At 49.3% G+C, this 24,525-nt stretch overlaps 1 protein-coding gene across 7 annotated transcripts in view; it reads right to left on the bottom strand.

Annotated features, from left to right (window-relative positions):
• The window catches only part of LOC113961643 (general transcription factor II-I repeat domain-containing protein 1-like), a 69,146-nt gene that overhangs the window by 18,415 nt on the left and 26,206 nt on the right, over nt 1-24,525 (bottom strand). For 5 of the 7 annotated variants that reach the window (XM_027672066.1, XM_027672068.1, XM_027672071.1 and 2 more), the window contains exons 4-19: nt 22,830-22,976; nt 18,979-19,162; nt 17,134-17,444; nt 16,597-16,686; nt 15,609-15,692; nt 14,037-14,220; nt 12,777-12,802; nt 9,989-10,109; nt 7,076-7,113; nt 5,965-6,045; nt 4,134-4,223; nt 3,534-3,593; nt 3,027-3,092; nt 1,733-1,916; nt 567-625; nt 317-382 (exon numbers count right to left, since the gene is read on the bottom strand). In XM_027672066.1, the coding sequence (XP_027527867.1) occupies nt 317-382; nt 567-625; nt 1,733-1,916; nt 3,027-3,092; nt 3,534-3,593; nt 4,134-4,223; nt 5,965-6,045; nt 7,076-7,113; nt 9,989-10,109; nt 12,777-12,802; nt 14,037-14,220; nt 15,609-15,692; nt 16,597-16,686; nt 17,134-17,444; nt 18,979-19,162; nt 22,830-22,976 (1,791 nt within the window). The remainder of the gene's footprint in view (nt 1-316; nt 383-566; nt 626-1,732; nt 1,917-3,026; nt 3,093-3,533; nt 3,594-4,133; nt 4,224-5,964; nt 6,046-7,075; nt 7,114-9,988; nt 10,110-12,776; nt 12,803-14,036; nt 14,221-15,608; nt 15,693-16,596; nt 16,687-17,133; nt 17,445-18,978; nt 19,163-22,829; nt 22,977-24,525) is intronic. The other 2 variants (XM_027672067.1, XM_027672069.1) reach the window with 2 other exon arrangements.

Raw genomic sequence — 24,525 nt, 5'->3', positions numbered from 1 at the left:
TAATTATGCATCTCACAAGGTCAGACAGGGAGATAAGCGAAGTGGGTTAATTAGGGCACCATGCAGAGCAGTTTGAGCTTCTTTCTTGGACCTGTGGGACTGCCTGTCCCAGCTGTACATCTTGTTTTCCAGTTGCCTGTGCTTCCCATCCCCTCATCCCACTTCCTCTCCTTCCTCCCAGTCCTTCCTTGCTCTTCTGCCAACCCACCAGGCCCCAACACCCGCAGCACTCCCTTCTCACGTGTTTGTCACGTGCAGCCCCTGCAGTGGGCTAGGGGCTCTGCCTCAGCCCCCACAGATGCCTCCAGCCCCCCACCTTGAAAGCCCTGTCTCTTCACAGCGTCCTCCATCAGCACCTCGCTCGAGTCCCTCTCGCTGGCGGCTGAGACAGGGGACATAAGAGGAATTAGGATTTGCAGTGCTGCCAAGGGGGATGCACGGGAGAGGGGTTTCCAGCCAAAAAACGAGGTGGAGAGATAAGGCAAGAGAAACGCTGTATGAAATCACTCTCACTCCTCTCCTACCTAGCCCTTAATGGCCCAGCTGCTGGGCGTCTCTCAACCTACCTTTGGCTGCTGGGCTGTCCGACGCTGGCTCCTTTATGCCCTCTGCCAGCAGCTCAGGTCTGGAAAAAAAGGGAGAAGCAGAGGGCACATGACTGACCTTCCTGGCCAGTGAGACCCTGCTGCTTCAGCATCCCCAGGACCACCACTCCTACAGCCACAAACCACTCACCCTGTCTAACACCATTTTAAAAGCTCTTGCAATGCAACAGGAGAACTTTGGACATAGTTTTCACACTGACAGACTCTTTAATGAACTGCTGCGGTGCTCCCTGGGATGAGATTAATCAAGTGATGACTGAGCAGCTTAAGTCAGCAGCTACAGACTTTTAGTGGACATGGTCCTGAACGTTTCTCAGGGATAGGAGAAACTGTGCATGGCTCCTTTCAACACGCAATTGGCCCCAAAAATTTTTACCTTGGTACGTAATACTAAAACTGCACAGTGAGGCAATAGCAAGGCTTGTTACAAGCTGCACTGAAGCTGTATCACTAAGAAATGGGTCCAAGATAAGGACAAGAGAAACCCCAAAGTATGGTTGGGCTGGTCTGGGAGCTGCTGCTCTGACACCACAAAACCTCCATGCTCTCAATGTTTATTTTCTGTTTCAGCCACCCGCTGCATTGCTTGTGTCAGCAGTTGGGTGAGAAACATCACCAAAATACACAAGACATCTTAAAATCCATCTCCGCTGGATCTGTTCCCTCTTTCAGGGCAATGCTACCATGTTACGTTGGTTGGGCTTCTCACAGCCCTCTCACAGTTCTTATGACACCTCCCCTTCTCCGCACAGGGTTGGCATCTTCCCTGATGTTTGCAGCTACCTCATTTTCTGTAGGAAGACCCCTCAGGGCTCCCAGCCCCTCTCCTTGTCCCACACCAAGGCACCCTGAAGTTCAAAGGCTCCTTCCCCCACTGTTGGATGCTCCCTGCTGCTGTGGCCAACATTTGCAAAAGCAGGTTAAAAACCCAATAGACATCAAGGGACAGATGACGACACCACTGCTGCCTCCCACAGATGGCTCCAACGAGGCAACAACTCTTGCTTCTAATCAAGCAAATTTGTTGAAGGTGACCAAGAGATGGATGTTCCCCAGGACACTGCACAGCAGCAGGAGCTCTGAGCAGAAACATCCTCCCCAAGGGATGGCCACCCCACCCACCTTACCTTTTAATGACAAACTGGATGTTGTTGCTTGCTTGCAGGATCTTCTTCAGCTTTGCAATCCCGAAGCAGTTGGGGCGGCGCAGTAGGATGCCTTCTGGCAAGCCCACAACAAACAAGTCCTCAGGGTACATCAGGAACTTGGAGTAGGGGACTTTGACCGGCTCTGATATTCCTATGGCTTTCGCTGCATGGGGATCCAATCTCATTAGTTTGCTGGACCTCTGTGTCAGGTCACAGCAACAGCAACAAGGCATGTTGGTGGAGTTTATTGTCACTCTGTGCCTGGTGGGGATGTCCCTGACACTGACAGACATGAGAAGAGGGACAGAGCCAGGCAGCCAGCTGGAGCTGGCTTTTGCATTTGCTGCATTATCACAGCCTGCCTTCCTAAAAAGGCTGCAAGCAATTGGACCCCACATTCAGACCCCCATGGAAATCCCTCTCCTAGGTGAGGGGACAGGGAACATGCCTGGTGGTACACCATGCAGCCCAGCATGGTGAGGGTTCCCCTTGCTCTGCTAAATATTGCCAAAAGCAACTGAGCAGCCAATGCCAAGTAGCACTGTTTGGGCAGAGATGATAAACCAGGGCAAAACCCCACCAGTGTGGATGACAACTCCCAGTCTGTTATTAAAGCATGGGGTGCAGTGAGGACCATCACTCTGATGGCCATTTCAGCTGCATTCCCAGTGCCCAGCCCTGCCCAAGAGCATCCTGGCCCTTCTTTCCCTGGTCACAATGGGCTCTACAAGCCCAGGGGATGCAGCTCTGCTCTGCCTCCAACTTGTGAGGACTGCCAGGCAGACCCACATCTCCTGGTCGTACCAGTGGCAAAAACTTTCTGCCAGCTCTCAAAATGCATGTGTGACTTCACTTGTACTTTTTCTCAATTAAATAACCTCTCTAAGAAGAGGTGAGCAGAGCATGCTGAGTGCCAGTCCCCACCATCGAGGTGCCACCAGCCTTCCTGAGCTATGCAATGACCACCTTGGGTGGAAAACCCTCTCTGACATTTCAAACAAGTGATGCTGGAACCATGTTGGACCTTTCCTCCATGGAAGAAAGGCTGAAGGCCACGGCAGCAATTCCTGGGCTGCAGTCAGTGAAACAGCATTGAGGAAACCAAGGGAAAGAGCTGCAATAACAAGGCCTGAGGAGATTTCAAATGCATTTGTAAACCCAGCAGACAGCAAACGAACAAATTAGATAGCACCTTCACTCAGCTGCTGGTTTGGAAATGGTAGGTGACAAGGCCGACACTCGGCATGATGAAATGTGTTAATGACCATCTTACCGTATCGTGAGTTGAACAGAATTTCAACTTGTTTCCTCAAATGACTTAAAACATCCCCTATACCATCTGCAAAAAAAAAAAACAATAGAGAGAACTGGTCTGAGCAACCAGCTGCTTCAGGAGTAAGCAACACACAGCACAGGTGAGCAGCCCCTGACCTCTGGCAGAGCCGGCTGCACACTCTTCACGCCCGCAGATCAGTGCCAGACCTCTGACAGCTGCATCCAAGCTCATCCCCTAGCAAGGAAGGGCAGGGATGCACCTGCCACAGAGCGGTGCTAGCAGCCAGAAATGAAAAAAAAATGGTAGAAAAGTAAATCCAGCAAGAGAGGGGAGGACAGAGCCCAGGAACATGGCAGTGCCCTTCTGTGCTGAGGTTCTGGAGGCTGAAGGCTTTGCTGATAACAGAGGAAGCCCACAAAACCGAACCCAAAATACCTCTGTGTTCATCCATCCTTCCAAAAACCTGCAATGATGGGCAATGCTCAGAGTTCACCGTAGACTCACCTGATCCCTCCATCTGCCTTTCTTCACGTCGAGACTCCTCACTTGGCCCCTTCTCTGTCTCTGATGAGGAAGAATAGGGTAAGCAGTAGTAGGCACCAGCAAAACCACAGCAGATGAGCAGGAGTTCTCTGGGTGCCCTACAGCCACTCAAATGCTCCCTCCCCTCACTAAGCTCTGAACATGTGTCCCAGCAGAAGCTGGGCTTGGTACCAGCATGCCAGGAGTTGCATCAGCAGAATAACTCATTGCCTACATACAAGAGGTCTGCCTGCCCTTCAGCATGGGCTCCCTGGGAGAGGAGAGACCCAGCAGGAGCAAGGGAAGCCACTGGGCCAGCACACATTCCACAGGTAAATCCCAGGCATGAACCAGGAAGAGGAGCTGAGATTTGCAGAATGCTGGGAGCTGGGAAGCAACAGCAGTGCCAGAAAAGCCACCAGTTAGTTCATCGGAGCTCCCAGCTGGCCTGATTGAGGCCAAGATTCTGGAATTGGGTCCCAACTCCACCACTTTGGCTCAGAAATGGTATTTACTCATTTCTGACACATGCGTGAACACCGGTGCCACCACATGGCCTCCCACATGCTTCATTTCTGGTACCTGCTACTGTTTCCAGGATGTAGCTCGACTCCTCGGAGGCCACCTGTGTGGGCACTGGGTCCTGCATCTCATCTAAACCAGGTGATCGGTCTGCAGACAAAAATCCATGGGCACCTTTTGTTCTGATGCCAGGGACACACTGTCCCCAAAACAGGGTTCAGAAGGTCCTGACCCATCAGCAAAGACCGAGTGAAGGGCCTCTCACTTCTGAGAGCCCCACACACCACCAGAAGCTGATCTGGGGATGCATCTGCCTTCTTCCTCCCCAGAACCACCCAAAGCTCATCCCTGAAACACACTCAACCACTCAGCCTGAGAAGCAAAAGTCTCTTCCTAACCTCTACGGAAGGCGAAGAGCAAAAATACTTCAAAATTATTTACTTGGGTTAATTCCATATAGACACTCAATTTTGGTTAAAAAAGTTAATGCTGCTAAACTTAGCTACTACACAGGGGGAAACCATTCCACTTATGCTGCCTTCCTCCACAAAATCACCCCTCTTTCGGCTTCCCTTATGCAATCTGTCTGCCCTCTTCTGTTAAATCTGTCTTCCCAGGTGCTAGGCTCTCCAATGCCCTCAAAGAGCCATCCAAATTAATCTTCAAATAAAGTTATAGCTAGTTTATACACTTCAATCAGGTCACTTCTGACCTCACAGGAAAAATAATCCCAATTTCATCAATTTTTTCCTGCAGGTGAGAACCTCTTTTCTATTAGTCCTCCTCCCTGTCCTCAGCTGCATTCCCTCTGATTGTACTCGACCTTCAAATAAGGTAAAAAAAGGTGGACTCAGGACTTAGAGTATGATCTCCCTGGCACTGGAGAAGTGGTAATTACTCCCCCTCCTCCTGCTCTGCCTCACCACACATTAGCTTCCTTCTCTTTCATTAGCTGCCAAGTTGAAAATTAAAATGTTTGACATACCACTATACCTTGTTCCTTCTTCTTCCCCTATATTAACCATAGATAAGTCCACCCTACACCAATCCTGGAGTGAATCCCCTTACCTACTATCACCTTACTGAGGGGACTGCTACAATTTGGGTGCAACAGAGGTGAAACACTGGTGCAGTGGGGCTGGGTGTCACTGCTGTCCCCAGCATCGCTCACCCTCAGGCATGTTTGAGTCCTGTTGTTGCCCTTATTCTGGTGAGATTATTAATTAATGGTTGTAAAGCACACTGAAAACGCAAACTGCTAACAATCCACTCATTAAACCCTGAGGATCATCCTACCATTTGCTGTACTGTCCAGGTCAGGTAAGTAGAAAATAACTCTCGCAGTTGCCCCTCAAGCACCTCATCTCCATGACCACCCATTGACACTGACCTCTGCGGGCAGAAATGCAGGGAATTTCCCCCATCAATGTCAACAATTCCAACACATTTTCAGCACATGCTTAATATTAAACCTGCATTAAGCAGGTTAGACCTGTTTTTATGAACTCTTCATAACCAGGCTGGTTTTCTAAATGAAGGACCTCATCCAAAGCATCCTGCACTCAATACCTGGGATCCTCTAAGCCTATGCATGAAGGAAAGCAGCAAAACCAGGCTCGCTTTCTCCGGGGGAAAGGCAAGATAGGAAAGCAACGAAGGAGAGAGAAAAACAACAAAGAACCCTAAAACACCTACCAATGCTCCCAGGAAATCTCAATATGCTCCTTAAAATGACTGTCAGCGAAGGAAGACCGTTGCACGTGCACAAGGGAACCTTTTGTGCTGGGAGATACCCTGCTAATGCCTCTTCTCAAAGCAAAATGCTGAGACATGATGCGGCAGCCCTGCCTGCGCAGCGGCCACTGCACACAGACGGTACCCCAGCAGCTACCTGGTACGGTGATCTGGATGATGTCCAGCTCGTCTGGTTCGATTTTGATCTGCCTGATCCCACCTAGCTCTCCTGAGGTACCTATGGGGAAAGGCAACGGAAGGCAGTCGCCAACAGGATCCAGCAATGCCATGTGTGCCCACCAATGCAGGGAAAGTGTGGCCGGCTGTGACGTCAATGCCAACTGAGCATCCCGCATCAACAAGGCTTTAGGCAAGTGGCCCAGTGGCATCAAGCCCACGGCATGGAGGTACCCAAAAGAACTGGCTTCTGCAAACAGGTCAGCTGGCAGGAGCTGTTGGGGCCCTCGAAGTGGCCGCTGGCCCCTGTTATATGCTTGTTTCCTGGTTTTCTTCACTTAAAATGAACTGGGCCACCAACAGGCCCAGGGACATAGAGAAGCTGTCTCCAGTGAGTGCTTCTGGCATTTTTAATGCTCCCAAATGCCTGAAACATGCCCCTGTTCTGAGAGGGCTGACGGCAGCTGCATCACACCAGGATGCGACCAGCTGAATCCCTGCAAAATTCAGTATGGTTTCAACCCCAGTGGATGGGAACCTATGCTAACAGGTTGCCCCAGGAAGAGGTTGCCCCAGGAGGAGGCTGCCCACAGTGCTTAACCCGCTTCCTTTTATCTCAGAATAAACTTCCTCACTTAGGATGGGATGGATCCACTGCAAGGGGCAGAGTCCCAGCTTGCAGCTTGGGCAAGCAAGACAGCAAGGCTTGGTGTGCTGTTTCAACAGGTCAAAACTGCTAAATCTGGGGAAAAGCACTTCCTTCTCATTTGTGGTGCTCAGAACACTGACACCAATGACTTCTAAGAGATGGCTTTCAAAGGAACTGAGACTGATGACTTCCTTTTGCTTTGCATTTAAGCACGTGCTTAAATAAGCCTCATTATTTCAATTTCTGCACTTTTGACCTCCCCAGCTGGAGGGTCACACAGTAAGAGCCTTCATCTCTGCATCTATCGAATGGGGATAAAGTCGTTAGAGAACTGTACTGTGCCACAATCAGATGTCACACATCCAAGTTACTTTGCAGGCATCTTTCTCTGGTTTGTCCCCCAATATCACTGTTTTGCAAGAGAAAATGAATTATTCCTCACCTGGTTCACAGCTTTCAGAAACACTACACTTCTCAGACCTGGAAGGGAAAGGCAGACAAGAGAGGTGGTCAAGGAACAAGAAAAGAGAGAGCTTAAAAACACAGTGGTGTGTGTAGAACCAATCCTGGCAGGAGGGGTGTAGGAATAGGTACCTCTTTTTGGAAGAATTTGTAACGGGAAAATTAGAGCTTAATTAAATGTCACTTAGGGAGACTTTTTGCCTAAGAAGAAACCCCTTTTTCAAGGATGGGGGAAGTGTTTCTTTCCCTCCTGTGTCCCAGAGAGGAAGCAGCAGTCTCTCTCTCTCTCTGGTCTGAGGAGAGAGAAACCTTCACGGTGTTACAGGCTGTGACTGCCTGGAGGCTGGGGAAGGGAGGCCAGAGAAGATAAGAAGCCTGGAAAAGATCAGGAGGCATTACTTTCTCAGGCCCAGCACTCTCACTGCTGGTGCAGAATATTCTTTGTGAGTTTCTAGGGTTCTTGCCTTTGAATAAACCTTTTTGAATTCTTTCCACGTCTTTAGCATTTTTGGGGAATACCTGCATGTATCTTACTTTACAAGGGGGAAACCCTGCCTTCCATCATAGAGGGATGCAAGGGCTGAGGACGGGTCCTCAGGGTCACTGCACCCAAGGTCCCAACAGTGGCACAGCATCCATGATTGCAAGGAAAGCCATGGTCGGTGAGTTTCTCTGTGAATAAGCTCTGCTGCCAAACCCACCCTGGTCCTGCTACCCCACTGATGGCAGTCCTGCCTCTAGACACTCACGGATGGAACCACAGCAGAGAGCTCTTGAAAGCAAGAGACATTTTAAGCCTGAAACCTGGTTGGCTCCATCCCTTTGCGAAAGAGAGGAGTGCATAAGGTATCATTACAATGTGCTTATTCATGGAGCAAAAGCAAAGAGGGATAAATGAAAAACTCAATTGATTTGATAAATATTTTTACTGCTCAAAGTCTTTTTTCCCCCAAAACTGGGCACTATCCCAATCTCCCATCTACAGTTAACTTCACATGCTCAGGAATTTACACAAGGTGTTCAGCATCCAAATGAGATTATTTAGCATTCTCAGGATGTGTATGCTTTCTGTCTCTCTCTTAAACAAGAACAACCATGGCTCTTTGGCAGTAAGGAACCCAAGGAACCACTCTGGAAAATGCACTTCTCCTCCAGTGCTGGTCCTTCAGGGGAAGGAAAACTCTTCTGAGCCAGTGCCATACCCCTATTGGCTTGGGAGTGATGTTCAAAACCACTTCTCACTCGCCTAAATCCACTCAGCAGCATCAGCAGAACAAACCACAGAACAAGCCAGGAGTATTCTTGAAATGTTCTTCCTAAATGTGGTATTGGTAGAAAGCATCACTGGTCTAGAAGGTACTATACTGTGAGCCTTGGAAAGGGTTTAAACTCTCCCACTTCAACCTTTCACCAGGGAAATTTGGGAGGAGGGCTTCCCTGGGGAGCATGTTACTCCTCACAGTGTCTGGCCTTTCTCCTGGAGTATTGGGCACTGCCCTGTTCCTGGAGTAGGACTCTGATCTGAGTGGACCATTGCTACGGAAATGCTCCTACCAAGGCACAGAGGTTCCTCATTTGCAGGAAGAACAAAGTAAAACCTCCTGCAAACCCCCCTTTGAAGCTGAAGATACCCAGAAGGCTGGAGACAAATGCCAGTCCTGTGGACTTGGCAGGTCAGGAAGTCTCTGCCCTGATGGAGATTTCAGTGCTGGGCACATTGCTGGGCTCACTTGTTGCCTGCCCTAGTGATGCAGGTTCCCCTGCCCAGAGCATGCACAGCTTAAGGGGCATGTGGCAGCCACATCCAAGGGGACAAACCTGAAACAGCACTGGGGAGAACCAGAGGAGACTCCAGCCTGTCACAGGTTCATGTCAATGAAGAGCCAAGAAACGAGAGGAACCCAAGAGATGTCATGGAGGAGACAAGTCACCCTGTATCCCCATCCTGACCCGCAGAAGTTACCAACCCCATAGCACAGTCAGCAGCTCCAGCTGGTGGAGCTATCAGCGCTGGGCAGTGAGGCTTTGTGATGGAAAGGCTGAGGAGCACTTCTCACTCCATTCATGACTGAGCCAGCTGTGTGAAGCAAGGCCAGGAGAAGGCTCCTTGTCTTAGAGCAGTTTATACTGCTATAAACTGATGCCCTGCCTCTCTTCTTCAAAGTGATTTTAAAGACTAAATTATACCTTGCTTCCACTGAAGCAAGAATGAAGGAATCTGGGGCTATACAGAGAAAAACACCTCCTGGATCTCCTAGTCTGGGTTGGAAAGCTGTATGCTACGCGCTGTATGTTCCACAGGCACTGCCAGCACAGACCTGTCTAGCTTGTGACATGACTGCAACAGAAACAGGTACTCTTATAAAAAGCTTCCTGCTCTCTGAACTCTATAACCCAGTCTTTATTAAATCTACTCTTAGTCTCCCTGTGAGCTTTATAAGCAAGCAACACTTAATTAGCTGGACGCTGTTATGGTGTGGGCTGAGGGTGAATCCTTAGGCCACGTTTTAACACCAGAGAGCTCCAACAGATAATCCCAGTCTGCCCAGGCATGGCCCCGATTTCATCGGTTTTGTTCAAAATCAATGATTCCAAACTTTTGGCTTGCAAAAGGACAGGGCTGCTTGGCCTCCTCTTGTGCTGACTAGCTGTACCATTACAGTGGGATTTTAAGAAGGCAGGAAAGCAACATCAATTCATCATCATGCACCTTCCCACCATGGACCTACATGGACCTGATGCTGCAGCTTACTGAATTACATCCATGGCAACCTCCTGCATGCATTGCACACTGCTGATGGATACAGTAGTAACCTGCTGTGCACACTAACACTCCCCAAATAGCTCTGAGGAATGTCACTTGGCAGGGGACAGGGATGGAAGCCTCACTTACCTGCTGTTGGCCTGAGAGGTCCCCGCCAGGTCCAGCACAGCCCCGCGGTGTGGCTCAGGGGAAATCTCCCGGGGCGGGCTGGAGGGTTCCAGCTTGGTTGGATCTTTGGTAAATTTGCTTCCTGGTGCCAGGTGCACATGGCAGGTTTTGGGAGGAAAAGCAAAAACAGAATTAGCAACTTGAGATGTCAATGATGCAGCTTGGTCCCCTCCTAGTCCCAGAGCTGAGGTCAGAGTGGGGGGCAGATTTTCAAGTGTCACCTGCTTGCAAAGAGACAGAGGCAGATTTAATTTGGTTTACATGTTAAAATAATAGCAAGACATTTGCTTAAACCTCTGCATTAACTATGTGTGTGCTGAGAAGCCCTGTCAGGGTTGAGCATCTCCCGAAAGGGCTGGCTGCCAGGACAAGGTTCCAAGAGGTAGGGACTAGGGTCAGAAAACCCAGGGCCATGGATCGGTACTGTAGGAACCAACCTCTAAGTGGGGACAGCCCTGTTCCAAGGAAGGGGATGGGCTGCACTGGATAGGAGCTTGGCAAAACCCAGAGTATCAGTGATACAGGCAGCCCTGTCCTGCAGCTCCAAGCCCCACAGGCAGTGACACCAAGAGGAATGAAAGCATCCCATCACCATGAAAAACCTCCTCTCTCCCTTCCCTGTTCCTCAGCAGCCTGAAAGGAGCCGAAATGAAGCCTCGGCAATGACCTTGGAGATGAAAAGAATAATCTGAAGGCAGGGTAGGAAATGCAATAAGGCAGGGAAGGTGAGCAAAGAGCTGAAGGATGAGGGCTGGGGGAAGGAGAGAATGAGATTACACTGTGAGGCTGCAGAAACCACAGAGGTGTCTTGTTAAACAGCTGCTGCCAAAGGCCCTTTGCTGGTCTCAAAGCACCATTGCAATATCCCCACCCTTCTAAAACATATCTCATCCATGGCAATGTGAATCCTCTGTCCCTTTGGTTCCTGCCTGCCAGGAAGGGCAGGGCTCTGGCAATGGGACCAGCAGCAATATAGAGCCTTAAAGACACTATTTATCTACCGACAGTCCAAAGGGCTCCTTTTAATTTGTGCTTTCTATGGACCAAATCTTGTTCTTCCAGCAGCGGAGCCTGCCTGAAGCTGCTACCCAGGGGAGGAGCAAAAATAGGTTTCCAAGCAGTAGTGGGTATTTTAATGAAAGGGCGAGCAAAATTGTATGGGGAATCTTTGAGATACTTTGCAGTTGGCAACTTAAAATACAGCTCCACTCAGAAAATAGCATCTCTGCAGAAATGGCACCTCCTGACTCAGCAGATGCTTTTTTTTTGCACAGGCTGATGTGCTGATGCAAACCACAAAAAGACAGGTTTAATGGGTTTTGCTTCTAGTAGCCCTGCAGGGACCAGTCAAGAGAGATAACCTGCTACCCACCCCGGTTCTGCTGGGTTTGCTTCTTCATTTCCTAATTTCTACTTGCAGCTCCCTGCGACGTAACCCCCGAGCTCACAGCACAGTGCTCTCCATCAGCAGCTCCTGAGCTGATGTACAGATGTACAGATACCATGCAGCCATTATGCAAGGAAAACCCAAGCATCCCAAGACACAGTTCAGTGTGCCACCCCTTGGGGATGGGTTAAATCTTAAAGAAATCCTTTTCTTGAGAAAAAAAAGCCATTAATTACTTTAGACAAAGAACCCCCCCCATGCAGGTGGCTTTGGGTGGCTTCAGCATCATTGTGCCCAGGGAGCAATGCTAACATTGCCCTAAGGCTGGGGCTGTCATGGGACCAGAGTGATAATTTGGCTGGCAGAGATATCTGAGAAGAAGGTGTCTGGAGAGCTGCGAGTGTGTGTGTGGTTGGCAGCTCAGAGAAAAAAACCAAAACAATACCCCAACACCCCAAGTCTACTTGTGAGCCAAGCCCAGGTGATCCAGGAGCAGGGCTGGGCATGATAAATGTGGATGCAGTGCCATATTACAGGTGTGTATGAGGGCGGGTAATGAGGGCACTGCTGGAGTGAGGGTTGAGTTGGACAGCACAGGTACCTGTTTCCTTGTATCTGCCAAGAAGTACTTATCATGGAATCACAGAATAGTTTGTGTTGGAAGGGACCTTAAAGACCATCTCATTCCAGCTCCCTGTTGTCAGCAGGGACATCTTCCACTAGACCAGGTTGCTTCCACTAGACCCCTGTCCAACCTGGCCTTGGACACTTTCAGGGATAGCGTATCCTCAGCTTCTCTAGGCAACCTGTGCCAGGGCCTCACCACCTTCACAGTAAAGACTTAATCTGGCCTCTCCAGCTCAGAGAAAAAGGAGTGAAAACACAGAGCAAAGAAAGTCAAAGAACTCCCTCATCAGGGTTTTGTCACTGAAAAAATGGACTTTGTTATTTTTTAAAAACAGTCAGCAGCTGGATGATGCTAGCACTTCTCAGACAAAAAAAGATAATAATTTACCAGTGAGGAACACAGCAATGATTTTCTTGAAAGCACAGAAACATCCTGTGTGCTGCCTGTACTGCAAGTCAGCCTGGTGCAGGGAGCCAGCCCAGTCTCACAAACCAGGAATTCTTGCTTAAACCTTCAAAACTCAGTTTTTAAGGGGAACACAGAGCTTGCACCAATCCCAGGCAAAAGAAATCTCAGCATGTCCTGGTGTAGGGCACAGACAAGGCTTCTCCTCACTGAGCATAACTGCATGTGTCCTGCACTTCTGTTGCTTACAGATGACATTATTTCAACTCTGCTTTCTGGATAATAGTTCAGTTTTGTGGGAAATAAATCAAAGGACATGGAGAACGTACCTGTAAAAATTCTCTCATCGAACATCCTAGGAGGAAAGGAAAAAAAAGGATTAGAAATAGGTGCTTCTAATGACTGAATTGGAGGTTTTATTAATGAACAGCATTAAACCAAGTCAAAATAGTGGTTTTATTAATTCTCTAAAAAAGAGTATGAATATTTCAGCCTAAAAAAAAGCCTTTTAGCCTGTTGTGCAACCAAGCAACCTTACAGCATATGTTTTTTAACTAAAGCACCTCTAAATCCACTTATAAATCATTCACTTAATTTAATTAACTTATTAGATGAGGCTGCTATAGGCTGGCTTTACCAAAAGAGAGAGCAGGACCAAAGTAGCTGCGAGGCCTTCACTTCCCAAGACAGACCATCGACCAGATGTCACCTGTCTCCTGAATATCATATTTTGATGCTACCCACAACTTTGCTTATGGGAGCAAAGTGTATCCAGGGCCATATCCCAGGGCCTGATCCAGACTGGTGCAGCCTGAGCAGGGTGGGAGAAAGTGGCTCCTCTAGCAGCTGACATATGGAAAGCTAATTCCTCTTAGGATGCCTGAGTTCCGTTGATGTTGGTGATTTTAGCGCCCTTGGGAGCCTTAGTTGGGATCTTTCTGTGCTATAGTTTCACACTTCTAGCAGGGAAACAATACAAGTGCTGCACAGGCAGGGACTAAATAACTAAATATATTATAAAGCAGATTTTCCTGACAGAGAAGCAAAGAGGGATTGCATGCCACAGACGTAACTGGGAATGCATCCACTCCTCCTACTCCAGTGCAAATGCAGACACCAAGACACAGTGCCCACCCTCGTCACCAGATATAGAGGATGTGCACAAGTGATCAACGAAAAACAAGGTGGAGGGAATCCCTGTGCATCGTGGATACGGATGTTCCTCCCCCCACCCAGGCACCACTTCCATCCACCAAATGCATTGGAAAGGGTTGTGCTGTGATCGTAGGGTGCTGTAACAACCTGAAATGCTTGGGGTGGCACGAGCAATGTCTGGTGCCATCATCACTTAAAACAGGGTGGCAGGGCTTGGGGGTGACCACGGTACAGCCAGACCTGTCACATCCTTACAAAAAGAGAGATGAAAACCAGAGGTTTGGGGGGGGAAAGAGCTTTCAGCTCTTTTCCATGAAAAAGGGTGAAATGAGTTTTGGGTGTCAAAAGAAACCCTGTGAGCAACGGAGGGAACACAGCTCAAGTCCCCAGTACCCTTAAGCCATGCACTCCCCCTTGCCTTCCTCACCACCCACCTTTTGATAACAAAATGGATATTGTGCCTCTCCTCCAATATCCGCTTGAGTTTGGGGACACCATAGGTGCAGGGTCTTTTGAAGGGTATTTTGTCCGGGATGCCGATGATCTCCACTGCCTCAGGGTCGCAGGCAATCTTCCGGTATGGGACGGGGACCATGTGGTCTAACCCCAAGGCTTCAGCTGAAAGGTGAACACATGGTTTTTATTTACACAAGCACTTTTTCTTTTACAGATGCTAAAATGAAGGTGTAAAGGCTTGAACTCAAGCACAGCAAGTGTCTTCTGTCCTCTTCTTTGCTTGTCCCAGAAGGTGAGCCCCAAGAGCAGATCTCCCATGCCAAACGGGACAACAGGAGAGAAAGCAGCAGTAAACACAGCTAATGGTGTCCTCCAAAACTCCCAAACATGCCCAGTGATGCTCAAACCAAGGGTGAGCCACATGCCATCCCCAAACTCCCTGTAACCCACCACAGCAGATTTGTGAGCTCTATGCCTCACGAGCTGCGTAGCACATGGAATCATAACATTGTTAAGGCTGGAAAACCCTCTAAGATCGACTCCAACTGTCAACCCAGCACTGCCCTGCTCACCACCAAACCATGTCCCCAAGTGCCACATTTTTTGAACATTTCAAGGAATGGTGACTCCACCACTGCCCTGGGCAGCCTCTTCCAGTGCCTGACCACCCTTTCAGTGGAGAAATTTTCCCCAATATCCAATCTAAACCTTCCCTGAAGCAACTTGAAGCCACTTTCTCTAATTCTGTCACTTGTTACCCAGGAGTAGAGGCCAATCCCCACCTGGCTACAACCTCCTTCAGGTAATTGTAGAGAGTGAGATCTCCCTTGAGCCTCCTTTTCCCCAGGCTGAGCCCCCCCAGCTTCCTCAGCTGCTCCTCATCAGACTTGTGCTCCAGACCCTTCCCCAGCTCTGTTACCCTTTGTACACACTCGAGCACCACATATATTGATCATAAGTTAAAGGGCTCATCTCAAGCCCATATATAACTCACAGGTGACACATGAATTACATGAATTACATGAATTACACAGACTGATGGGGATGGCAGAGGTGAAGAGCCAGCCCATCAACCCATTCCCAAGTTATTTCCCAAGCTTCCACCTGCCCAAATTCCCACTAGCTACCCTTGAAGCCCATTGCAAAGGGAGCACCAATGACATCTGTAAGCCATGCAGATGGAAAAAAGAGCAGCTGCAATAACAACCACCTTCTTTTTACCTGCCATGTTAATGTGAAAGGGCTACATGTCACCGCTTCCAGTGCCCCGGGTGCTCTGATCTGGCATGCCACACTCCCAGCCAGAGATGCTTTACAGCCCAATGATAGATTCCTCGACGGCAGAGGGGGTGTTTCCAAATGGAAATATTGACATAACCTTCAGCAGACACCCAAAGACTGGAAGCTGCTGAGCTAAATGTGTTAGGAAGAGCAGGGAGCTCTAGCATATGGCTTCTGCTGCTGTGTTAGGGAACAAAAATGATTGCTATATAATGATATGCAATCCACAAGCGCTGCAGATGCATAATGGGATATTAACTCCTACTCACCATATCTGCTGTTAAACAGAATTTGCACGCACTCCCTAAGGGTGTTGATATCTTCAGTTTCTTTTATAAAACTGTCCCACTTATCTATCAAAACAAAATACAAGAAATAAGAAACTTCCATATGGTTCGTACACAGCAGATGCACTTTTCTCCCACAAAGTGCTGGGAAGCAGGAACAAGACTTTGCTGCTTTAAAAATTATTTCCCTCTTCCTGAGCAGATTTTGCCAGGCTGGGCTTTCTCAGCCCCAAGCACCCTCCAGAGCATGTGCAAAAAGCAAATTACTAAGAAATGACCCCACAAAACTTCTAAACTCTGGAATGAAAGACCCTCTGGGACAGAGCCAACTCCACCTGGAATGAACCTTTGAAAGGAACAGCCATTTCACACTGGAGCTTTTCGATCTCCTCCTCTTTCCCAACTTTCCCACCCATCTTTTTTTCTCCTCTTTAAGGCAGGCAGGTGAGGGTTTTGATGGAAACACGTCAGCATTTTTAGGCTGCATTTTCCTTGGGTGGAGTGGAGGTGGGGAAATGGCAGAGTTTCCTCCCCACTGCTGATCCCTGCGGGCACTGCTGCAGAATCACACTGGGATTAGTGGGTTTTAGTTATTTTGAAATAACGCCAAGTTCTCAGCAGGTATGTGCTGTTTGCAGCTGGGGCAAACAGCCTCTCCCAAAGCCATGCCTTCCTGTGCAGGAAGCAGAGATGGGAATTCCCACCCAGCCAGCAGTGCTCAACAACCACTGGCAGCATCTTGGAGATGGCAAGGATGGACCTGAGCAGAGATGAAGGTTTGGGCTGCAATGTGAGATGTTGCATCAAGGAAAGGGAAAAAGATCCCCTCCTGCATCATCTCCAGCATTGCCAAGTCCTTGCAGAGCATGCAGTCCCTGCAGGGCTGCGAAACTGCTGGGGAGAGATGAGAGGAAACCTTTCCCTAAGAGACAGCTGCCGTCTGCCTCCAATGCTAGAGCACAACACAGACCTGTCTTGTCGTGTACGATGGAGAAGAGGATCCGCTTGGATGAGTGCACATTCTGGATGAGGGGACCTCCGGAGACCGATGATTTCTGTCCTGGACAAGAGGGGAGACAAGGAGAAAGGGCTGATGAGAGCCTGACCAATGCTCCAGGCATCCCAACAAGACTCCAGGTGCTGACCCCCGCCAGTGACGCTGACCTGACTCTTCTCTCTCTCCTCCATGCACCCTGGCCTGTGACTCCCGGTGTGATGCTGACCAGACCGACCCTTCCCATCCCCATTCCAGCTGTCCTTCTACCTGGCAGTGCAGCACCCAGCATTTTGGAGCAAAAATAGAGGTGTGCCCCGCTGGCACTTTGCAGCCACCCAGGGAAGGGCTGGGGCAGTGCAGCATGGCAGGGGCTCCACTCATCTTCATTTGGGCCAAGCTCTGCACTGATTTTCATCTGAGGACTACTGAAACACCCAGCCTGTCCCCTGCCAGGGCCAGGGGTGGGCTGCACACAGGGCCCTCATCTTAGAGCAAACTCTAGGCTATTACCACAGCAGTCGCTGTACTCCTGTGAGGAAGGCACCTTCAGCTCTCCTGCCGGTCGGGCCAGCAGAGCCTCGCCCACCGCGGTCGGCCCAGGCAGCCCTGAGGACACCTCCTGCTTGAGGTCAACGGCGACAGGAGTGGGCAGCGAGACGCTGTACAGGAAGTTGGTGACAGCAATGGCGGAGGGGGTGTCCTGGGTGGCAGGCTTGGCCATGGGGCCGTTGGCACTGGAGTCTCGGCTGCCCTTGGAGGCGAGGGAGGAACAAGTTAACTCAACGCTGGGGTTGGGCTCTCGGCTGGGCTCATCTGCTGGCCTGAGGGGAAGGAAGGGAGAAGAGGAGGGAAAACAGGTTCCTTTGGGCCCAAGGCACTGCTAAGCCTCAACAAGCAAGGATGTGGAGGGGGAAGGAGAGCCATGCCCAGGAGGGTGAAACATGCTGCATCACTGGCTGCCAGGCTCCTTGTCGAGGAGGGTCATGAAGACAATTAGAGGGCTGGAGCACCTCTCCTATTTGGAAAGGTTGAGAGAGTTGAGATTGTTCAGCCTGGACAAGAGAAGGTTCTGGGGAGAACTCACTGCAGCCTTCCACTACCTAAAGGTACTGGAGAGCTGGAGAGGGACTTTTGACAAGAGCAGGGAGTGACAGGACAACAAGGAATGGCTTCAAACTGAAAAGAGTAGGTTTAGACTAGATAGTAGGAAGAAAATCTTCCTTGTGAGGGTGGTGAAGCACTGGTACAGGTTGCCCAGAGAAACTGTGGCTGCCCCATCCTTGGAAGTGTTCAAGGTCAGGTTGGACAGGGCTTGGAGCAACCTGGTCTAGTGGAAGGTGTCCCTGAGGGGGTTGGAACAAGATGGTCTTTAAGATCCCTTCCAACCCAAGCCATTCTATGGATCTATTCTAGTTCTATTCTATGATTTAGAAGTTACATCCATCACCCAACCTCCAGAGCATCTTCAGGCACCTGGACTGTTCTTGTCTTCTTTCAGTGGATCTGGTTGGTCTTATGGTGGTTCAAAGTGTTTGTATTAGCTAAGGCAAAGCTGTTCAGCTCCATGCCTGATGCATTTAAGAGGTAAAACCTTGTGTGACCACAACCACTTGGCTATATTGCCTGTGCCAGCCCCCAGCACCCATGGCATGTTCAAAGGGGACCTCAGTCAGCCCAGGGATGAGCTACAGACCAAGGAAATACAAGTGCTCCACATGAGACAGGCAGCCATGAGCTCACAGACACGTCAAATTCTGTGTGTCCTACTTTTAGCTGTCTCAGCCTGATTTTCCAGAAGTACCAAGCCTTCAGATGAGGTATTTGGTAGTGCTCAGCATTTCTCTGAATGGATCTGAGGTGCTGCCAGACAGGCAAACACAAGGGAAATGCACCCAAAACGACTAAACCCCTTGTGTAAACGTGGCCAAAAGGGGGAGTTTGTCCTGTCGCAGTCTCCCACTTCCCTCTTCATCTGACATTAAAAAACCCATTTCAGCCTGGGAAGACACTTGCAGCACTTACCCCAGAAACCCCTCTGGAGACAAGAAAAGCACTTAGCTTACTGCAGTGGAAATTTTGGCAGAGACATGTAAAACGATGCAGTTAATCTGCATGTTTACACGCACTTAAAAGAAAAAAGTCTGAAATGGTCTCGAGCCCCACGACATGAAAAAATCTCTGTGCAAGGCTGAGTTTGGCATGGCTGGACCCAGGTTTGTGGGTCTGGGAGAGAAGCTGGGACATAGGAGGGACTCTTTTTCCTGTGCCACACAAAATCTTCATCTGCCAGCATTGTAAGAGCCACTATCCCAAGGGCTTGCTGCTCTCTCACCCCTTGGGGATCCCCAAAATTACCTTTTAAGCCTGAAGCGGATGCTGTGGCTGTGCTCTAGGATGGCCATCAGGGATTTCACATCGTACTCCATGGGTTTCTTAAAGCTGATCCCTTCAGGCAAGCCAGCGACTGCAAGTGAGCCCGGCTCTTTCAGGAACCTCTCGTACGGCAAAGGGACCACACTGCTCTTCCCCATGGCTTCACCTGGCGAGGGGGCAGAGTTACACACTGACAAACACCCTGCGCCCCCAACCACAGCTGAGCCAGGCTGGAGCAGTAAATGCAAGAGCAAGAAATAACAACAACACCATTAGGAGAAGAAGACCCATTCTTACCTCTGCACTTAGCATGCAAAGCACTCCAAGCCCTTTCTAAAAGCACTAATTAATAAAAAGCTCATAAAAGCCAAAAAGTCGATGTCTCATCATTCAGGTTGCACAGTAAAATCCTCAGCTGGGGTCATTTGGCACAAGCTGACTCCTGGGAGCTCCCAGCAATGTGCCAGTAAGGTACATGGCCACCAGCAAGCTGGGAGGGAGCTGAAAGCTGACAAAGAAGGCTGAAGGCCTCGTGGTGATTTTTATCTCATGTTTACTGAGATATTCTGGGAACCTTATTTTCAGTCAGTTTTCTTATTTTACCTCCTGAAAGAATGAGAAGTAGTTTGATTGCTGTTGCTATCAAGCAGCTTTGATGCACTTTAACAGACAAGAAAAAAAACCCTAATAATCTCCCTCCATCCCACCATTCACAGACAGCTTGGATATTGATCCGTTTGACCACACAATCACCTCCAGCAGCCCAGAACTGTCACCCGCTCCCCTCGACAATGGCCACAGAGTCCCCCCATGTCCCCATCACATGAGCCTGGCTCCATTTTACCTCTGACACCAAAATCTTCTCAAGGAGTTGGGTGCACAGTGCTTTCCCTTCCCTGGCAGCAAGAGATGACCAGCAAGCCTTGCCATTATACAGGGATTTTCTAAATGAGCTAAAGAGCCCACGTGCCCAAACCACGGCTGTTTATGGTGCTCTCCAGGCAGGACGCTGTCAGAAAAACAGTCCCCTCTGAAGGGTTCCAAGAAATGGCCAAAACCCTCAAGCTGCTCTCTGCGAAAGAATTTTTTTGGAAATCAACCCAAGCCACTGCAAGCAATAAACTTGGTGCTGAAAGCATGATGCAGAAGAAACAGCCATGAAGGAATGAGACTGGTCTGGCAATGCAGTATCCAGATGTAGAACATCTGGCAGCATGGCACGGTGTCTGCACCTTTGTCTCCAGGCTGAGGGACAGGCAGAGAAGAGTACTGGACATTTAAGTTACTGTGGGATTTTATATTGTGGATTTTCTTTTAAATATTTTCTTTTTTCTCTCCTCTTAAAAAAAACCCAAACCCCACACCTAAATATCTTACGGAAACCCTATAAATCTTGTGACACTGTCAGCAAGTCCTTATTAAAAGTGGCTTCTTCAACATGTTCTTTGAAGGAACGCATGATAACTAACAATGTGCAACTTGCACGAGCCATCAAGGTTCCTTATACATGGGATGGATAATATTTTAATAAAGCCAATAACTGAAGTTTCAAAATGAGCCTTTGAACAACACTGCAAGTTCACTTTCCGCAAGCTGACAGTTTCTCTGTCCCGAACTGCTGGCTCTAGCAGTTCTCCACCTCCCTCCATCACCTCTCTTTGTGATGAGGAAAAGCTCCTGATGCCTACAGTGGCTCCTTATCAACCCCATGCCCAAGAACTCCCCAAACATATTTTAATGGGGAACATGTTACTGTCAAAGTGACCTTCACAAGCCTAGCACTGCTGCACAGAGGCTTATGGTTTAGCTAAAGAGAGGCAATAATCATCATTAATGCCTGTTTAATAGAAGCCAGTGGTAATCAGTCATCCTGTTGGTTCAGAGATTACCTGGCTCTGGAGGGAACCTTTTTGACGGAGAATTTTCTAAGACTTTTTTGTTTCCAATCCCTGTTGATGGGAGGTGACTAAAAGGATAAAAAGCCCCCTGTAAGAACAGTAACTGTTAATTTCTCACAGTCCTCTCACTGTTGGAAACAGAATCAGCCTTGGACATGTATTATTTCTCCACGCAATCAAGAGAGGCTCTTTCCAGTGGGAATGCTGGGAGTGCTAGGCAGGTTTCGTCACAGAGCAGCTCAAGGATGGAAACAGCTGATCCTACTGAAGCAGCAGCAAAGGTAGAATTACACCCAGTGCCAGAGCCAAAACCACTGGCTCAGGGATGCCTGACCTCCTCCTGCTATAGCAATGCTGGCCAACTTGGACTGGGGACCAGCTTGTCCCCTTGCACCTCCACAGACCTCAACAAGGTAAAGAGCATTGCTAATCATCCTGATGGATGGGCTACCTGCCTGGTTTGTACACCCCATGCAAATGCATCCTGATCGAACTTTTTTAATGCAATTATACATTTATGGTATGTCAGATTTTAGTAATTCTCATATTCCCAAGAGGACAGCAAATTTTGGCACTCTCTCAGCAGCAGACCTACAGCTTAGAGAGGGGATCCACCAGCACAAAAACGTCCTCTGCATCCTATTCCCTTGTCTCTTCTGCATCATCCCTTCCCTCACACTTGGGCCCAGCCTTTGGAAGGCAGCAAGGGGATCTGATTGCCCCCTTAATGGGAATATTGCCTCCACATCCTTTGAATGGTTTCAGAAAACTTTAGTGACTGTCTGTCCCGGGGGGGAGGAAGGGATACCATCTCCCTTTTCTGTCTGTGAAGCCTGTGGCAGGTGTGACAGCCAGCAACAGCAACTCCTGCATGTGAGCCCAAGGTGGTTGGTGGTAGTTCCCATTATCCCCCTTCTGTCAAGCGGAAATGCCCAAACCCCACACACAAACCTGGGCAAGCCCTGCACCTTGGGTTCAGGGAGACCTGTGCAGCCCTGGTAGGGCTCTACCAGGCTCTGAATCGCAGATGGTGATGGGGAGCTGCACCCAGGAAAGCCAAACACCCAGTTCTGCAGCTGGTCCAGCCACATGGTCTGAACTCCCCCAAAACATCACAGTAGGCTAAAGCACACTGCTGAGCACCACGTGAAAATATTGACGCTTGTCACCCTGCTTTCCCAACCCAACCTTGCTTTTCCTTTCCCAACCAGCACAGCCCTAGAGATGCTGTCAGAGGATGAGCCAGTAGCATGGTTGCTGCCTCCAGCCACTCCGTGGGGGCTCCAGTGGATCCTCCTGAGTGAGAAGAAGGCACTGCTGCTACTCAAGCCACCACAGATTGGGCCTGGAGGGAGCTCTGCAACCCACTGGGTTCCATATCACAGCCATATGGTCATCTACATTTTAATTGCAGAAGGTTTATTGCCGGGGATGGAAGAGCACCAGCTTGTCTCTTGAAGCTGGGGCTGCAGGGCTGCTTGCTAGAAAATCATCTTTCTTTCCTTCTAAATAGACTTGCCAGGGAAAGGGGGGAAGTGAGTCTGTAGAGTCCCAACACAGCACTATGAAAAAGGTGCAATGGATGAGGTGTGAGGGATAAAGGTGTGCTTGGAAATCCCATCCCAGGGCATAGCAGAGGCTTCCCCTAGTCAGGGGTGACAAAGGATGCTCCCCCCAGCATGGGGATTTTTTGGCCCAGTTTGGGGCACTGGAAAGTGAAGCAGTGGCCAAATCCCATCTCAGTGCAACACTAACCCTATGCAGGAGCACATCCCACCACACCACCCGTGCCAGGCACCTGCAGGCACCTGCAGGCACTTCCTCTTGCTGGGGAGCCGGGCTGGCACTGAAAGCCACATCTGGCGGTGGCACTGGGCAGCTCAGAGAGCCCTGGGGGCAATCCATATCCCCAAAGGGAAGCATGAAGATTCTTACTATAAAGCACATCAAACACTTCCTCTACCATCTTCCTGAGGAGGTACACGTCTGATCCCTGGTCCGGGGAGATCCTGAGCACCCTTCGCCCACACTCCTTTGCCTTCTTCTGTGCCTCTGCGTCCTGCTCCTTCCTCTGCTGGATTCCTGCAGGGGGAGAGGAAAAAATGGGAGTCGCTGCAGTGAGAAAGGGTTCATGGGTGATGACTCTGGCTAAGGAGGTGGGTCCCCCAGGTCTCCCACCCACCCCAGACCCTCGACATGTCCCTCCCAGCAGCCCCCAATGTGCAGGAGAAAGTGCTGGCATGGGCAGTGGTGCCAGCAGTGGGGTCCGTCATCCTGTGCCTGCCCCCTTCTTTCCCTGGCTTTTCCCTTCAGTTGCACTGAAACTGTTGAGATTAATTAGGTAGCACACTTCTTTTCTCTGGTTTCAATCTGCTTAGCCTTCAATCTCGCAGGAAAAGAAAATCTGCCTTTCTTGGAGGCTTTTTTACCCTTCAGCATCATGTAGCTCAGTAATACCAGCTATTTCCTGCTAATTTCCCCCATTAAACCTCAAATAAAGCATATCTTTGGCAGTGACTTCCTTGCATCTCTAAATGCACAGAAAATTAAACACTATATAAGTGCATTATTGCTGTTCTATCCACAGTAATTCACAAGGGATTTTTGTTGGTGAAGGACTAATTCCTTCATCATCCTTGAAAGCCTCCTGCCGATGATTGGCCCTGCATGCCACCCGGGTGCTCGAGAAGGAGCTCATGAATCCTTCCTACGGAAAAGGCCTGTGGCTACAATAGCACTGAAAAGGGACGGGTCAAGAGCCACATGGGATACCCATAGAACTGGACATAAGAAAGTAGACAGCCACTATGCCACCCTGGCAAGTTCCGCATGCCTCCCATGGCACAGCAAAACGGGCCCTGGAAAACTTTTTTGGGGTGTTTTACCACAGTGATGAAATGCATATATATCTGCACCCTCCAACTACTGCTTCTCCCACCAGCTGGGCATTAATGCTATTCTGCTGACATTAATCCGGATCACTGTCAGGTTCCCCCTGTGCACAAGGAAAGGCTGAGCCAGAGGTTCAGATGAAGGAGGGTGTTCAAGTGAGGTCTGTGCACCCAAGAGAGATAAGAGGCTTCTTACCTCTCCCAGCGATGTCTGCTTTAGATTAATTCAGATCTTTCTAAGAGGGCAGCAAGACCATAAATCAGAGGCACTTAAAGGGATGCTTTCCACTGTGTGCCAGTTGTAAGAGCTTTATGGAGCTGAGTTGAGCCTGGACCATTTATAATTCAAGACAGAGTTATCACATTTCACCCTGTCTCCAGCATCAGCTGCTTCACCCAAACACCATCATGAAGATTTTGTGCTTTCAACCAGACATAGCTATTTCTTTTTGACAAAGGTATAAATGAAACCAAAGAGACGGGAATCAGGATCTAGTGCCAGGTGCCTTGTCCCAGCACAGCAATAAGTCACCGACCAGGATATATCACAGAATCAGAGAACAATTTGGGTTGGAAGGGACCTTAGGACAATCTTGTTCCAACCCCCTGCCATGGACAGGGACACCTTCCACTAGACCAAGCTCCATCCAACCCGGCCTTGAACACTTCCAGGGATGGGGCAGCCACAGCTTCTCTGAGCAACCTGTGCCAGTGTCACACAACCCTCATAGGAAAGAATT

Source organism: Neopelma chrysocephalum, unplaced genomic scaffold, assembly GCF_003984885.1.
Source record: "Neopelma chrysocephalum unplaced genomic scaffold, ASM398488v2 Primary Assembly neopelma1_97377, whole genome shotgun sequence".
NCBI lineage: Eukaryota > Metazoa > Chordata > Aves > Passeriformes > Pipridae > Neopelma > Neopelma chrysocephalum.
The sequence above is the reverse complement of the archived record's forward strand: the minus strand, read 5'-3'. Positions and strand labels throughout refer to the sequence as shown.